Consider the following 18,128-nt stretch of genomic DNA (forward strand, 5'->3'; position numbering starts at 1 on the left):
TCGGACGACATACTAAACTATGACGTTTTTTGTCCATTTTGGGATGACATACTAAACTATGGTGTTTCTTGTGTATTTTTGGACGACATACTAAACTATGAAGTTTTCTGTCCATTTTTGGACAACATACTAAACTATGACTTTTTTTGTCCATTTTCCGATGACATACTAAATTATGATGTTTTTTGTCTGTTTTTAGACGACATACTAAACTATGACATTTTTTGTCCATTTTGGGATGACGTACTGAACTATGATGTTTTTTGTCCATTTTCCGATGACATACTTAACGATGACGTTTCTGTCCATTTTCGGACGACATACTAAACGATGACATTTCTTATGTATTTTTGGACGACATACAAAACTATGATGTTTTTTGTCCATTTTCTGACGACATACTAAACTATGACGTCTTTTGTCCATTTTCCCATGACATACTAAACTATGACGTTCTACGTCCATTTTCAAACGAAAAACACGTCTTTTGTCCATTTTCGGACGCCATTCTAAACTATGACGTTTCTTGTGCATTTTGGGACGACATACTAAGATATCACTTTTTTTTTCATTTTGAGACGACATACTAAACTATGATGTTTTTTGTCCATTTTGGGACAACATACTAAACTATGACGTTTCTTGTCCATTTTCCGACGACATATGAAATAGTTTTTTTGTCCATTTTTCGGACAACATCCTAAACTATGATGTTTTTGTCCATTTTCGGACGACATACTAAACTAAGACGTTTTTTGTCCATTTTTCAATGACATCCTAAACTGTGACGTTTTCTGTCCAATTTCGGATTACATACTAAACTAAGACGTTTTTTGTCCATTTTCCAATGACATACTAAACTATGACGTTTTTTTGTCCATTTTGGGATGACATACTAAACGATGACGTTTTTATCCATTTTCGAACGAAAAACACGTCTTTTGTCCATTTTCGGACACCATTCTAAACTATGACGTTTTTTGTGCATTTTGGGACGACATACTAAGATATGACATTTTTTTTCATTTTGAGACGACATGCTAAACTAAGTTGTTTTTTTTCCATTTTCGGACGACATACTAAACTATGACGTTTTTTGTCCATTTTCCGACGACATACTAAACTTTGATGTTTTTGTCCATTTTCGGACGACATACTAACCTATGGCTTTTTACGTCCATTTTCGAACGAAAAACATGTTTTTTGTCCATTGTCCGATGACATACTAAATTATGACTTTTTTTGTCCATTTTCGGATGACATACTAAACTAAGACGTTTTTTGTCCATTTTCGGACGACATACAAAGTATGACTTTTTACGTCCATTTTCGAACGAAAAAGACGTGTTTTGTCCATTTTCCAGTGACATACTAAATTATGACGTTTTTTGTACTTTTTCAGACGACATACTAAACTATGACATTTTTTGTGCATTTTGGGATGACATACTCAGCTATGACTTTTTTTTCATCTTGAGATGACATCCTAAACTATGATGTTTTTGTCCATTTTCGGACGACATACTAAACTGTGACGTTTTCTGTCCAATTTCGGATTACATACTAAACTAAGACGTTTTTTGTCCATTTTCGGACGACATACTATACTATGGCTTTTTACGTCCATTTTCGAACAAAAAACATGTATTTTATCCATTGTCCGATGACATACTAAATCATGACGTTTTTTGTCCATTTTGAGACGACATACGTCATAGTTAAGTATCACGTTTTTTGTCCATTTTCGGACGACATACTAAACTATGACATTTTTTGTCCATTTTCGGATGACATACTAAACTATGACGTTTTTTGTGTATTTTCCACCGACATACTAAACCATGACTTTTTTGTCCATTTTCGGACAAGACACTTCATTTTTTGTCTATTTTCGGACGACATACTACGCTATGATTTTTTCGTCCATTTTTGGACGTACGAAAGCATTTTTCATATTTTGTAGAGAAGAATCAAGAAAGCACTGACAACCGTGTCGTGAGGAACCTGAGATGGATTCGAACCAGTGTCTCAAAAGCAGTCTTGGTTCTCAGTCACTCTCTTAACCAGTTGAGTTACCAGGGACGCTATATCCGATCATTGGAAAACATACTAAACTGTGTTTTTTTCAATGACATTTTGGACAACATAATAATGTGATGACCCTGGGTCATTTTGTGCAGTGTTCATGTTGAGAAACTTGGTCTCCTCTCCTCCTCCTGTGTGTGTGTGTGTGTGTGTGTGTGTGTGTGTGTGTGTGTGTGTGTGTGTGTGTGTGTGTGTGTGCGCGTGTGAGTGGGTGTGGCTGTCCAGCAGAGTCAGTAGCAATGATTAGATCCTGGTGCTGAGGCTGATTGGACTGCTGGGAGGATTGCTGCCACCTGAGAGCCTGCCTGGAGGCTACAAAAACCAGCTGCTGCAACCTGCTCACTCTCTCCTGATCCGGCCACCCTCGATGAAGCAGCCTGTTGTCAGCTCTGTGTGTTCATGTGATAGTTGGAGACTGATCCTGTGGTAGGGGCAGGAAGCCCAAAGACCTGTTAGTGACTAAGTTTGTTAATTGTTTATTCTGGAACCCCAGTTTATAGTTTGCTTTATAAAATTAGAATTTTATGTTACTGGGAGTTTTAAGTTACCTTTGTTTGTTTTGTTTAAAGAATAAACCTTTTGTGCACCTTTTGAGAATTTTTCCAGGCTGGCTTCATTGGGGGTGGCTGAGTCCAGAGCATTATCATGTTGTGTTCATGGTTCCCCTAGACTAGGGACGTAACAATAAACTGCGGCTTTTTTGTCAGACATTGTAAAGTGTGACATATTTTTCCGAGTTGTTTATTGAGTCCAGTTGTCTTTTTTTTTAGACGGCATGTATCAAAGATCGAGCCCTGCACAGGATTCAATTCCTGTGTCTCAGATGCAGTCTTTCCTCTGAGTCACCTTCCCGACCAGCTGACCGAACTGAGCACCTGTGATGCACATATCGGAGGACATAGAAAACTATGACATTTTTGTCCATTTTCAGACGACATACTGAACTACGACGTTTTTGTCCATTTTTGGACGACATGAGATGGATTCGAACCAGTGTCTCAAAAGCAGTCTCAGTCATCAGTCACCCTCTCAGACAGTTGAATTACCAGGGACACTGTTTTTTGTTTATTGGAGAACATACTGAACTGTCACGTTTCAATGACATTTTGGACAACGTCATAATGTACGGCTTTTTTGTCACACGTTGGACAACATAATAAAGTGTGCCTTTTTTTTCCTAATTGTTTTTTGAGTCCAATTGTTGAATTTTTTCAGAAGGCAGGTAAAAAAAGAACAAGCACTGTGCAGGATTCGATTCCTATACCTCAGATGCAGTCCTCTTTATAAGTCACCTTCCCAACCAGGTGAGCCAACTGAGAAGCTGTGATGCAGATGTTGGAGGACATACAAAAATATAACGTTTGTGTCCATTTTTTGCCCATGCTAAACTATGATGTTTGCTTCCATTTTTTGACAAAAAATTGAGTTTTTTGTCCATTTTCGGACGACATACTAAACTATGACGCTTTTTGTGTATTTTCCGGACGACATACTAAACTATGATGTTTTTGTCCACTTTTGGACAGCATACTAAACTATGACATTTTTTATCCATTTTCGGATGACATACTAAACTATTACATTTTTTGTCTATTCTCGGACAACATACTAAATTATGATGCTTTTTGTCCATTTTCCGATGACATACTAAACTATGATGTTTTTGTCCATTTTCGGACGACATACAAAGCTATGACTTTTTTCGTTCATTTTTTGACAAGAAATGGCGTATTTTTGTCCACTTTCCGACGACATACTAAACTATGACGTTTTTGGTCACTTTCTGGACGACATACTAAACTATGACGTTTTTGTCCATTCTTGGACGACATACTAAACTACGACGTTTTTGTCCATTTTCAGACTACATACTAAACTGTGACGTTTTTGTCTATTTTCGGACGACATGAGATGGATTCGAACCAGTGTCTCAAAAGCAGTCTCGGTCCTCAGTCACCCTCTCAGACAGTTGAACTACCAGGGACACTGTTTTTTGTTTGTTGGAGAACAAACTGAACTGTCATGTTTCAATGACATTTTAGACAACATCATAACATATGGCTTTTTTGTCACACGTTGGACAACATAATAAAGTGTCCCTTTTCTTTCCAAGTTGTTTTTTTTTTTGAGTCCAATTGTTGAATTTTTTCAGAAGGCAGGTAAAAAAAGAACAAGCACTGTGCGGGATTTGATTCCTATACCTCAGATGCAGTCCTCTTTATAAGTCACCTTCCCAACCAGGTGAGCAAACCGAGAGGCTATGAGGCAGATGTTGGACATACAAAACTATGACATTTGTTTCCATTTTTTGACAAAAAATGGCATTTTTTGCCCATTTTCGGTCGACATACTAAACTATGATGTTTGCGTCCATTTTTTGACAAAAAATTGAGTTTTTTGTCCATTTTCGGATGACATACTAAATTATGAGGTTTTTTGTGTATTTTTGGTCGACATACTAAACTATGACGTTTTCTGTCCATTTTCGGACGTCATATAGACTATGATGTTTTTTGTGTATTTTCCAGACGACATACTAAACTATGATGTTTTTGTCCATTATCTGACAACATACTGAACTATGACATTTTTGTCCCCCTTCCGGTCAACATACTAAACTATGATGTTTTTGTACATTTTCGGACGACATGCTAAACTATGACATATTTGTCCATTTTCCGACAACATACTAAACTATGACGTTTTTTGTGTATTTTTGGTCAACATACTAAACTATGATGTTTTTGTCCATTTTCGGACAGCATACTAATCTATGACATTTTTTATCCATTTTCGGATGACATACTAAACTATTACGTTTTTTGTCTATTCTCGGACGACATACTAAATTATGATGCTTTTTGTTCATTTTCCGATGACATACTAAACTATGATGTTTTTGTCCATTTTCGGACGACATACTAAGCTATGGCTTTTTTCATTCATTTTTGGACAAGAAATTACGTATTTTTGTCCACTTTCCGACGACATACTAAATTATGACATTTTTTGTCCATTTTGGGATGACATCCGAAGCTACCACTATTTTCGTCCATTTTCGGACAAAAAAGACATTTTTTCCATTTTCGGATGACATACTAAATTATGACTTTTTTTGTACATTTTCGGACAACATACTGAGCTATGATTTTTTTTCGTTCATTTTCCGACAAAAAGATTTTTTTTGTCCATTTTCAAACGATATCCTAAACTATGACTTTTTTGTCCATTTTCAAACAACATACGAAACTATGACGTTTTTGTCCATTTTTGGACAACTTACTAAACTATGATGTTTTTGTGTATTTTCGGATGACATACGAAACTATGACATTTTTTTGTGTATTTTTGGACGATACAATAAACTACGACGATTTTTGTCCATTTTTGGACGACATACTAAACTATGATATTTTTTGTCTATTTTCGGACAACATACTAAATTATGACGTTTTCTGTCCATTATCGGACGACATACTAGACTATGACTTTTTTGTGTATTTTCCGATGACATACTGAACTATGACATTTTTGTCTACTTTGAGGATGACATACTAAGCTATGACTTTTTTCATTGATTTTCGGACAAAAAAAATGACCTTTTTTGGCCACTTTCGGGATGACATACTAAACTATGATGTTTGTTGTTCATGACAGACGAAACTATTAAGTTTTTTATGCATTTTCGGACAACATACTGAACTATGACATTTTTGACTATTTTTGGACGACGTACTAAACTATGACGTTTTCTGTCCATTTTCCAATGACATACTAAACTATGACGCTTTTTATCCATTTTCGGATGAAATACTAAACTATGATGTTTTTGTCTATCTTCGGACGACATACTAAACTATGACGTTTTTTGTCCATTTTGGGACAACATACTAAGCTATGACTTTTTTCGTCCATTTGTGGACAAAAAAGACGTTTTTTGTCTATTTTCAGATGACATACTAAACCATGACATTTTTTGTCCATTTTCTGACGACATACTAAACTATGGCGTTTTTTGTCCATTTTCCGATGACATACTAAACTACGATGTTTTTTGTCCATTTTCCGACGACATACTAAACTATGACGTTTTTTGTCCATTTTCTGACGACATACTAAACTATGACGTTTTTTGTCCATTTTCGGATGACATACAAAACTAGGATATTTTTTGTCCAATTTCGGACGACATACTAAACTATGATGTTTTTTGTCCATTTTCGGACGACATCCTAAACTATGAAGTTTTTTGTCCATTTTCGGATGACAGACTAAACTATTAAGTTTTTTATCTATTTTCGGACAACATACTGAACTATGACGTTTTTTGACTATTTTTGGACGACGTACTAAACTATGACATTTTTTTGTCCATTTTCCAATGACATACTAAACTATGACGGTTATTATCCATTTTCGGATGAAATACTAAACTATGATGTTTTTTCTCTATTTTCGGACAACACTAAACTATGACATTTTTTGTCTATTTTCCGATGACGTACTAAACTACGACGTTTTTTGTCCATTTTCGGATGACATACTAAACTATGACGATTTTGTGCATTTTCGGACGACATACTAAACTATGGCGTTTTTTTGTCCATTTTCCAAAGATATACTAAACTATGACGTTTTTTGTCCATTTTCAGACGACATACAAAACTATGATGTTTTTTGTCCATTTTCGGACGACATACTAAACTATGACTTTTTTCGTCCATTTTCGGACAAAAAAGACGTTTTTTGTCTATTTTCAGATGACATACTAAACTATGACATTTTTTGTCTATTTTCGGACAACATACTAAACTATGACATTTTTTGTCTATTTTCCGATGACATACTAAACTATGACGATTTTGTGCATTTTCGGACGACATACTAAACTATGACGTTTTTTGTCCATTTTCCGACAACATACTAAACTATGACATTTTTTTGTCCATTTTCCAATGACATACTAAACTATGACGTTTTTTTGTCCATTTTCTGACGACATACTAAACTATGACATTTTTTCTCTATTTTCGGACAACATACTAAACTATGACATTTTTTGTCTATCTTCGGACGACATACTAAACTATGACGTTTTTTTGTCCATTTTGGGACAACATACTAAGCTATGACTTTTTTCGTCCATTTTCGGACAAAAAAGACGTTTTTTGTCGATTTTCAGATGACATACTAAACTATGACATTTTTTGTCTGTTTTCGGACAACATACTAAACTATGACATTTTTTGTCTATTTTCCGATGACATACTAAACTTCGACGTTTTTTTGTCCATTTTTGGATGACATACTAAACTTTGACGATTTTGTGCATTTTCGGACGACATACTAAACTATGACGTTTTTTGTACATTTTCCGATGACATACTAAACTACGACGTTTTTTTGTCCATTTTCTGACGACATACTAAACTATAACGTTTTTTTGTTCATTTTCTGACGACATACTAAACTATGGCGTTTTTTTGTCCATTTTCCAAAGATATACTAAACTATGACGTTTTTTGTCCATTTTCGGACGACATACAAAACTATGATGTTTTTTGTCCATTTTCGGACGACATACTAAACTATGACGTTTTTCGTCCATTTTCGGACAAAAAAGACGTTTTTTGTCTATTTTCAGATGACATACTAAACCATGACATTTTTTGTCCATTTTCTGACGACATAATAAACTATGACGTTTTTTATCCATTTTCGGACGACATACTATACTTTGACGTTTTTTTGTCTATTTTAGGACGACATACGGAACTGTCATATTTTTTCTGTATTTTTGGACGACATACTGTGTTTTTGGAGGACATAGAATACTGTAACGTTTTTGTCTATTTTCCGACGACATAATAAACTATGACGTTTTTGTCCATTTTCGTACAAAAAATGACCTTATTTTCCACTTTCCTACGACATACTAAACTATGACGTTTTTTGTCCATTTTCGGACGACATACAAAACTATGATGTTTTTTGTCCATTTTCGGACGACATACTAAGCTATGACTTTTTTCGTCCATTTTCGGACAAAAAAGACGTTTTTTGTCTATTTTCAGATGACATACTAAACTATGACATTTTTTTGTCTATTTTCGGACAACATACTAAACTATGACATTTTTTGTCTATTTTCCGATGACATACTAAACTACGACGTTTTTTTGTCCATTTTCGGATGACATACTAAACTATGACGATTTTGTGCATTTTCGGACGACATACTAAACTATGACGTTTTTTGTCCATTTTCCGATGACATACTAAACTACGACGTTTTATTGTCCATTTTCTGATGACATACTAAACTATGATGTTTTTTTGTTCATTTTCTGATGACATACTAAACGATGACGTTTTTCGTCCATTTTCGGACAAAAAAGACGTTTTTTGTCTCTTTTCAGATGACATACTAAACCATGACATTTTTTGTCCATTTTCTGACGACATAATAAACTATGACGTTTTTTATCCATTTTCGGACGACATACTATACTTTGACGTTTTTTTGTCTATTTTAGGACGACATACGAAACTGTGATATTTTTTCTGTATTTTTGGACGACATACTGTGTTTTTGGAGGACATACAATACTGTAACGTGTTTTGTCTATTTTCCGACGACATAATAAACTATGACGTTTTTGTCCATTTTCGTACAAAAAATGACCTTATTTTCCACTTTCCTACGACATACTAAACTATGACTTTTTTGTCCATTTTCTGACGACATACTAAACTTTGACATTTTTTCTCTATTTTCGGACAACATACTAAACTATGACATTTTTTGTCTATTTTCCGATGACATACTAAACTACGACGTTTTTTTGTCCATTTTCGGATGACATACTAAAATATGACGATTTTGTGCATTTTCGGACGACATACTAAACTATGACGTTTTTTGTCCATTTTCGGACAACATACTAAACTATGACATTTTTTTGTCCATTTTCCGATGACATACTAAACTACGACGTTTTTTTGTCCATTTTCTGACGACATACTAAACTATGACGTTTTTTGTTCATTTTCTGATGACATACTAAACTATGACGTTTTTTTGTTCATTTTCTGATGACATACTAAACTATGGCGTTTTTTTGTCCATTTTCCAAAGATATACTAAACTATGACGTTTTTTGTCCATTTTCGGACGACATACTAAACTACGACGTTTTTTTGTCCATTTTCGGATGACATACTAAACTATGACGATTTTGTGCATTTTCGGACGACATACTAAACTATGACGTTTTTTGTCCATTTTCCGACAACATACTAAACTATGACATTTTTTTGTCCATTTTCCGATGACATACTAAACTACGACGTTTTTTTGTCCATTTTCTGACGACATACTAAACTATGACGTTTTTTGTTCATTTTCTGATGACATACTAAACTATGACGTTTTTTGTCCATTTTCGGACGACATACTAAACTACGACGTTTTTTTGTCCATTTTCGGATGACATACTAAACTATGACGATTTTGTGCATTTTCGGACGACATACTAAACTATGACGTTTTTTGTCCATTTTCCGACAACATACTAAACTATGACATTTTTTTGTCCATTTTCCGATGACATACTAAACTACGACGTTTTTTTGTCCATTTTCTGACGACATACTAAACTATGACGTTTTTTGTTCATTTTCTGATGACATACTAAACTATGACGTTTTTTGTCCATTTTCGGACGACATACTAAACTACGACGTTTTTTTGTCCATTTTCGGATGACATACTAAACTATGGCGATTTTGTGCATTTTCGGACGACATACTAAACTTTGACGTTTTTTGTCCATTTTCCGACAACATACTAAACTATGACATTTTTTTGTCCATTTTCCGATGACGTACTAAACTACGACGTTTTTTTGTCCATTTTCTGATGACATACTAAACTATGACGTTTTTTGTTCATTTTCTGATGACATACTAAACTATGGCGTTTTTTTGTCCATTTTCCAAAGATATACTAAACTATGGCGTTTTTTTGTCCATTTTCCAAAGATATACTAAACTATGACATTTTTTGTCCATTTTCGGACGACAGACTAAACTATGACATTTTTTGTCTATTTTCGGAAGACATACGAAATTATCATGTTTTTGTCCATTTTCGGATGACATACTAAACTATGACGATTTTGTGCATTTTCGGACGACATACTAAGCTATGACGTTTTTTGTCCATTTTCAGACAATATACTAAGCTATGACATTTTTTTGTCCATTTTCCGACAACATACTAAACTATGACATTTTTTTGTCCATTTTCCGATGACATACTAAACTATGACGTTTTTTGTTCATCTTCTGATGACATACTAAACTATGGCGTTTTTTTGTCCATTTTCCAAAGATATTCTAAACTATGACGTTTTTTGTCCATTTTCGGACGACATACAAAACTATGACGTTTTTTGTCCATTTTCGGACGACATACTAAACTATGGCGTTTTTTGTCCATTTTCCAAAGATATACTAAACTATGACGTTTTTTGTCCACTTTCGGACGACAGACTAAACTATGACATTTTTTGTCTATTTTCGGAAGACATACGAAATTACCATGTTTTTGTCCATTTTCGGATGACATACTAAACTATGACGTTTTTTGGTCCATTTTACGACGACATACTAAACCATGATGCTTTTTGTACATTTCCTGATGACGTGTGTGTGTGTGTGTGTGTGTGTGTGTGTGTGTGTGTGCACGTGCGGGGGGGGGCAGCGGAAAGCCTGCCGCCTACAGAAAAAAGTCTTAGAGGAAACACTGAATCCTTTTGTAGGTTCCACGTTCTCTGAGTGTATTAGTCTCGATCACATGGCCAGACTGAAAAAAAAATGATAATGTGTCTCTGGTGTTGTTCAGGGGGCCAGTCCGTATCCGGCCCACGGCCGTATCCCTGTACTAAACTATGACATTTTTTCCATATTTTTTATTAAAGTTTTACAAACCAAAAAACATGGTACAATGATGAAACGAAAACAAAAGTAGAGAACACTGGGATACATTGCACTGGCCATATAAACAATTACATACATATGATAATAGATCCATAAACAGAAAGGGCATCCAATCATGGAGAAAAATACACAAACAACAAAAAAAACACTGAATGTCGTAAACTAAAATGTTATTGTAAAATAGTTCTACAGGAGATCCTGATACTGTTGGGGTCTGTACCGTGTCTTGGTCCGTTCTCATGTGAGTCTAAAAGCAGTCCCAGGATGTAGTCCCATCTTCTGTATTGCCCTTTAATCTATGCAGCATAGATTCGTAAGATGCTGTCTCTATCATTACATCTACCCAGTCTTTCAGGCTTGGCCTTCTGTCCGTTTTCCAGAGTCTTAAAATAATTCTCGATGCAGTGATCAAACCACCCCAAAAAGACAGACAAGGCAATCTTTGAGGCATTCTATACTTTTGTTTTATCACCCAGACGACTCATTTTTGGGACATTTTTGACGACATACTAAACTAGAATAGAATAGATCTTCATTGTCACTGTCAGAGAAAACAATGAAAATCGCTTTAGCACTCTCCGAATAGCAGCATTAAAAATAAACTAGATAACACACCCTAAAAAACATATACAACATAAGAGCAAATAAACAGTATGGTTAGAGACCTGCTCCATTGCACATGACATGAATTGCACTGACACATAAATATTGCACTTGTGATATGTGATATTGTCATTCAGGAGGAGTGAGCAGACATTTGACAGCTTGGGTATAAAAGCTGTCTTGGAGTCTGTTGGTTTTGACTCTTAGTGTCCTGTAGTGTATTCCTGAATGGAGGGGGGAGAAAAGACAGTGTCCTGGGTGTGAGGGGTCTCTGGTGATTCCCCTGGCTTTCCTCTGAAGTCTGCTGGTGTAAACGTCTCTGAGGGGAGGTAGTGTGGTCCCAGTCACCTGCTCTGCTGCTCTCACCACTCGTCGCAGGTCCTTCCTGTCCTGTGCAGTGCAGCAGGTGAACCACACTGTCCAGCAGTGGGTCAGTAGGTCAAGCTCTCAGTGGTGGAGCGTCCTCGCACTCTCAACCAGTTGAGCTACCTGTGCACCTTTTTTTCAAAATTTTGGACAACATACTAAACTCTTTTTTTCAAAGTTGTTTTTTATGCTCTTTTATGGTTTTATTCAAAATGTAAGCAGAGAGGAAGACAGAAGACCGGCATCGCACAGACAGACAGATTCACAGACAAACGTACCCCGATCGTCACATAACTTCTCTGTTTCTTGGCAGAGTAGTAAGGAGGAAGGAAAGATGTAAGGAAGTAAATAAGGAGGTCAGAAAGAGGACGTCAGGAAGTAAATAAGGAGGTAGGAAAGAAGATGTAAGGAAGTAAATAAGGAGGTCAGAAAGAGGACATCAGGAAGTAAATAAGGAGGTAGGAAAGAAGACGTAAGGAAGTAAATAAGGAGGTAGGAAAGAAAGAAGAAAAATGAAGAGATACGAACATACTAGCAGTAAATGAAAGGAAAATAAAATACAAAATATGAAGACAAGGAAATGTAGAGATTTTACAAGATTTTTTACAAGTCTTTCTCCACTTACTTTCCTAAAACGTAATGAACAGACTCCACAGTTCACAGTGCTGTTGTTGGTCTGCAGTGAATGAATGTGTGTTCATGTTCATGCAGAATAATGTTTTGGTCTGTTGGTGATTTATAACCTGCTGTCTGTCTGTCCGTCCTTCAGTCTCTGAACGACCAGAGTCTCTGCAAGATTCCTCAGAGCGTCAACAACTGGACCATCCATGGCCTGTGGTAACACAACACCTACACATGTTTACCAAAACTGCAAGGTGTTATTGTTTTTATCCATTTATGCTCCATTTAACTAGTAAAATTAAACTTTTTTCTTACACAACTACACAATTGAAGTCATAAAAGAAGCTAACTGCAGAGCCATATAAACAAGATAACTACACAGCTAAAGTAATTAAAAAAAGAAGCTGACTACATAGTTAGCAACATAGAACAGAGCTAACTACACACCTAAAGTCATTAAAAGAAGCTAACCGCACAGATAAGGTAATAAAAACAAGTTAACGATGCAGCTAAAGTCATAAAAACTCGCTAAATACCCAGTTAAAATGACACAAACAAGCTAACGACACAGTTAGTCTTAAAAAGCTCAGTGCAGCTAAAGTCATAAATAGAAGCTAACTGCCCAGCTAACGCCATAGTACACAGCTAACTACACACCTAAAATCATAATAAGAAACTAACTACACAGCTAAAGCAATAAAAGGAGGCTAACAACACACCTAAAACCAGGGCTGCCAACTTGTGACCAGATCTTAGAGTGAGATTTGGTTTGTGCTGGTGCTGACAGGGGGTCTAATTTTGAAAATTATTCATCCTATTTCCTGCATTCTGGTGTAATTTAAGAGCATTTTGTCTGTTAAAATCTTATTATAGAGATAACATTAAGGGATAATAAAAAAAACAAAAAAACACTGAGCTGAACAAAAAGTCTGAAAAAAAAAGCAGAGCAAGGACAGGCAGTATTGAAAACGGTTCTTCATGTAAAATATGGATGAAAGTTCTGTGGCTGGATGAGCACAACACATTTCAGTATTTTCCATAAATATCTGCATAACTGAAATAACTCCAGCAACCACTTTGTAACATTTGTCTTGGAGGATTTTAATGCACTCAACAGCTTCAAGTTGATCACATCAGCAACTAAACAATAAAAAGTGCTGAAGCAGAAACAAAACATCTTCATAATTTAAATGATCCATTCACTGAACAGAATTACAATCAGACACTAAACTCTCTATTAAATGTCAAAACAATCCATGGGACTCTAAAAACTCAACAGCTTTACAAACTCTGAGATTAAACTCTACAAGGACCCAAAAGAAGTTGGACTTCTACATGAGAGCTTTAATTATTCTTCATCTACTTCCTGAAAAGTTTGGTCAATAAAAAAGACAAAACTCATATTTTCAGCTGAGCTAAAGACAGACTTTGTGATTTTTCTGCTCACATGTTGTGTTGTTGTAAACTTACTCTTTCAACCCCCTGAAACCAGCGTTTGTCCTGTTTTTGCTCCTCGGCGACCCTAAACAGCCTGTTGTAATGTTTTTTGAGCAGCACACCATAATACGACGTTTTTACAGTGAAGGTTCTACTGTGGAACCAGTCTGACATGTTCAGGTGTTCTTTGTGTGAAAACTCAGAGATTTCAGGGATCAGAAGGTGGTTTTCAACTTTCTTTGTTAACTTTCTGCTTCAACTTTAAACTAAATTTCCTTCACTAAGCCAGCCCTCTGGACTTCCAGTAAGCTGTGTTCCTATTGGCTGTCCAGGTGGCTGCTTGGTGTTATCAGGAACACCTGAGCAGCTCAGTGTCTTCCTGCTTTATGTCTGCAGTCAAACATTTCCTCTGCTTCTCTTCACTGAACCGGGTTTGGCTCCGTTGCTTTAGTTTGTTCTTTAGGCGTTGGCTTGCAGCTTCCAGCAGTAAAATCCTCTTTAATGTGTTTCTTGGTGTGTTTTAGGGCTTTGTACTGGATAGTTGTCTTGGTAAATGTGGTTCTTTAGCCACAGTTAGCACATGGTGCTAATGTGTGCAGTGATTAGTGGATTTGGTGCAGCTGAGTTGTGTCTTTATCTTGGCTGTAGTGAGTCTTTAGAGGTTTTTGGTTGTTTGTGAACCAACGTTGGTTGTCCAGAAGGTAAGAGTTCCTGTCCTGATTCTCTGTTTAAAGAGCTTCTCTGGTAGGCTGCAGGAGACTTTAGCGTTTGGGTTGTGCTAGTTTGGTTTTTGTACGGTTTCATTTGGACGACTATCTTGAGGCCCCTCCATGTGGTTTAGTGAGGTTTTCTGGAACAGTTCTACAAAGCAACCTGCAGCAGAAGAGACTTTGAGAGTTTTTAGGAAGTTCTGGAGAGCAGACTTTAGAGCAGCAGAAACATTTGTCAGCAGTTTGAGCAGGAGAAGGTGAGCTTCAGAGTAGAAATGAGAAGGAAACCTTGTTGACCCGTGTGGTGAGGTCCTGTACCAAGAGTTTGAGCAGGTTGTGAAGAGTCTGTAGTTCTTTGGTCTGAAAGCACCAGAAGAGTCGACTCATTAAAGGAGAAAACGGGAGATATTGTTGGTTCTTCTGTCGCTCTGCAGTTTCCTGAGACTGAATATCAAGTTTCTATTTTAAATGATTTACTGTGTGAGCCCAAGAAGACTTCAATAAACTCCTCCATCCCCTGAACACAACATATTTTATTACCATGTTAAATCTTATATTTTAAAGATGTTTCTGAGTTTTAATCCTAGTTTTAGCAGTTTTTTTTTCTCTTTGCTTGTGTAGTTTTGTCATCTGTGTGAAAGGTTCTAAACAAATAAAGTTGAATTGATAAACTGAATAAGTGACTAACTCATGATTGTGACATCAAAAGTATTTTTATTGTGATTTAAGGGTTTGTTTCATTTTTAAGGTTGAAATTCTGATGGAAAGAAAAGATTAAAGAAATAAACTACATTAAAAAGGTAATTAAATCAAAGGAAAAACATTTAATACAATAAAACTAAAAAGAAAACTAAACATTAAATACAATTATATTAAACAGACAAAATATTTAATTAGATAATTAAACAGAAGATACAAAACATGTAATTAAACATTTAAAAATACAATTAAACAATAAGAATATTAAACATTTAAAAAATCCAAACATTTAATTTATTAAACCTTTAAAAACACAAAACCCGAACCTTAATTAAAAAATTAAATGTTTAATTAGAAAATTAAATCTTAAAGACAAAACTTTAAATGGGAATTAACAGAAAATAAAATGAAGCATTTAAAAAGAAAAGAAAAACCTTAAAGATTTAATCTAAAAAATAAACATTAGGAAAGAAAAGGAAATTTATCAAACAAGCCGATAAAACATTTGAAAAAACAATTAAACATTAAAAAGACAAAAAATTTCAAAATTAAATCAGACAGAAAATAATAAAATGTGAGAAAAGAGCAAAACTAAACATTTAAGAAGAATCAAACTAAAGACAAAACATTTGAAAAGACACCAGTTAGACTTTAGAAGATCAAATTAAACAGAAGAGACGATGAAAAAGAGCAAAAACAGATAAAGGTCTGAAAGCGTTTTCTAGTCTGAAATGAAAACATCAAGTTGTTTCTTCAAACATTTCCTCTTTCTGTGTTCTTGGTTTGACTGTGGACAGATTTACTAAGAGCTCATTTCAGAAAACTGCTTTCCAGATAAAGTCTACTAGTAGCTGAAGGCATCGATCAAACTAATGTTACCTTCTGATCTCCACAAACTTTACTGTTCAGTGAAGAGAATCAAAGTTTGTTCAGGATTTCTAAAGAACCCACAGGTGAAGGTCTGAGAAGAACTCAGATGGATGGTCTAAATGTGAAATCAAGACTCATGGTCACAAGTTTTAAGGCTTCTGTGAACCACAAAGTTCAAACTGACACAGAAGTACTGAGAAACTTTTAAAACTTCAGTCCTCAGACTGTCTGAAGGTTCAAACTAACAGTGAACTGCTCAGGAACTTCTTAAATTTCAGTCCTCAGACTGTCTCAAAGTTCAAAATAACAGAGATCTACTGTGGGACTTAGAACATTTCAGCCCTCAGACTGTGTGAAAGTTCAGGTCCTGAGGACTTGGGAGGTGTGGAGGCTTTGGAAAGTCTGAACTGAGGGTTCAACCCTCCAGCACAAAGGCTGAAGTCCAACCTCCTGAGAAAAACGGTTGAGCTGAGACAAAAGTTTAAAAAAAAAAACCCGAAAATGACAAAAAATAGAAGATATATGCGCAAAAAAAAGAAGAATTAGTGTCTGAGTGAGTAGCTCAGGGGGTAAGAAGAGAGACTACCAAGTGGAAGGTAGCAGGTTCAAGACCTACCACTGACAGTTTTCCTTGTCTAAGTTTTACAGAAAATTTAAGAAGGGTCTGGTCTTGAACCAGCAACCTGCAGCTCCATAGACAAACCCATAACTCACTGAGCTACAGATGAAATAAAAAGAAATAAACTCGTCGTGCCTTTGACATCGTAGTTTCTGTTCATAATAAAGTGACCACATGGGTGGAGCCAAGGCAGAGTCTGGGTGGAGTCAGGGTGGAGAGTGGGAGGGGAGGTGAGTGGCAGCTTCCCCTCTCTACCCCCCACCTACCCCCACTGCCCCCCTCTACTCCCCCACCGCCCACCACACCTTCCCCCGCCCAACGAGTTATTCAAAAATCCGAGTCTCGACGGGTTTTCCCGAGTTTCTAGAGTTTCCACCAGGTTGGAGGCAAAACAAGTTGTCATGAAGAGGTGTTGAAGTCGGTGAGGATGGAGTGACTTTTTACAGCGACTAGAAGGAAGACGACTAGAAGAGCAGGTCTTTAACCAGCATCCCTAAAATCCATGGAGTCGCTCCAGAGAAATGAAGGGAGGTCAACTTTTATCAGCCTCCATCCAATGTTCAACTTGATATCTTTACTTTGACATTTTTAGCTCCACAAACCTTTAGTATCACACTTTATGATCATTTATTAGGACTTTAATGGAATGGAATTTAATGGACTTTCACAAACCTGGGGTTCTCTGGAGTAAAAATGTGAAATGGATTTCCCCAAAGGTTACATATTCCCATAACAGCAAAGTGGATTTTTTAATTTATTTTATTTTTTTACCAGTGTGATATTTGGAGTGTGGCGTGAGAGTGCTTGAAGGGACTTAGTTCCGTGTGTCTCACGACCAAAGCATGAGAGTTGGCAGCCCTGTGAAACCATAAAAAGAAGCTAACTACACAGCAAAAATAACAAAAGGAGGTGAACTACACACCTAAAACCACAAAAAGTAGCTCACGACAAAACTAAAGCAATAAAAGGAGGCTAACTACACACCTAAAACCATAAAAAGTAGCTAACCTACACAGCTAAAGCAATAAAAGGAAGCTAACTTCACATCTGAAACCATAAAAAGAAGCCAACTACACAGATAAAGCAATAAAAAGAAGCTAACTAGCCAACTAATG

At 36.0% G+C, this 18,128-nt stretch overlaps 1 protein-coding gene across 1 annotated transcript in view; it reads left to right on the forward strand.

Moving 5' to 3' along the window:
• The window catches only part of rnaset2l (ribonuclease T2, like), a 36,560-nt gene that overhangs the window by 5,068 nt on the left and 13,364 nt on the right, over nt 1–18,128 (forward strand). Inside the window, exon 3 of the mRNA XM_051958025.1 lies at nt 12,827–12,894. Within this exon, the coding sequence (XP_051813985.1) occupies nt 12,827–12,894 (68 nt within the window). The remainder of the gene's footprint in view (nt 1–12,826; nt 12,895–18,128) is intronic.

Source organism: Acanthochromis polyacanthus, chromosome 13 (genome assembly GCF_021347895.1).
Source record: "Acanthochromis polyacanthus isolate Apoly-LR-REF ecotype Palm Island chromosome 13, KAUST_Apoly_ChrSc, whole genome shotgun sequence".
NCBI classification, from domain to species: Eukaryota; Metazoa; Chordata; class Actinopteri; family Pomacentridae; genus Acanthochromis; species Acanthochromis polyacanthus.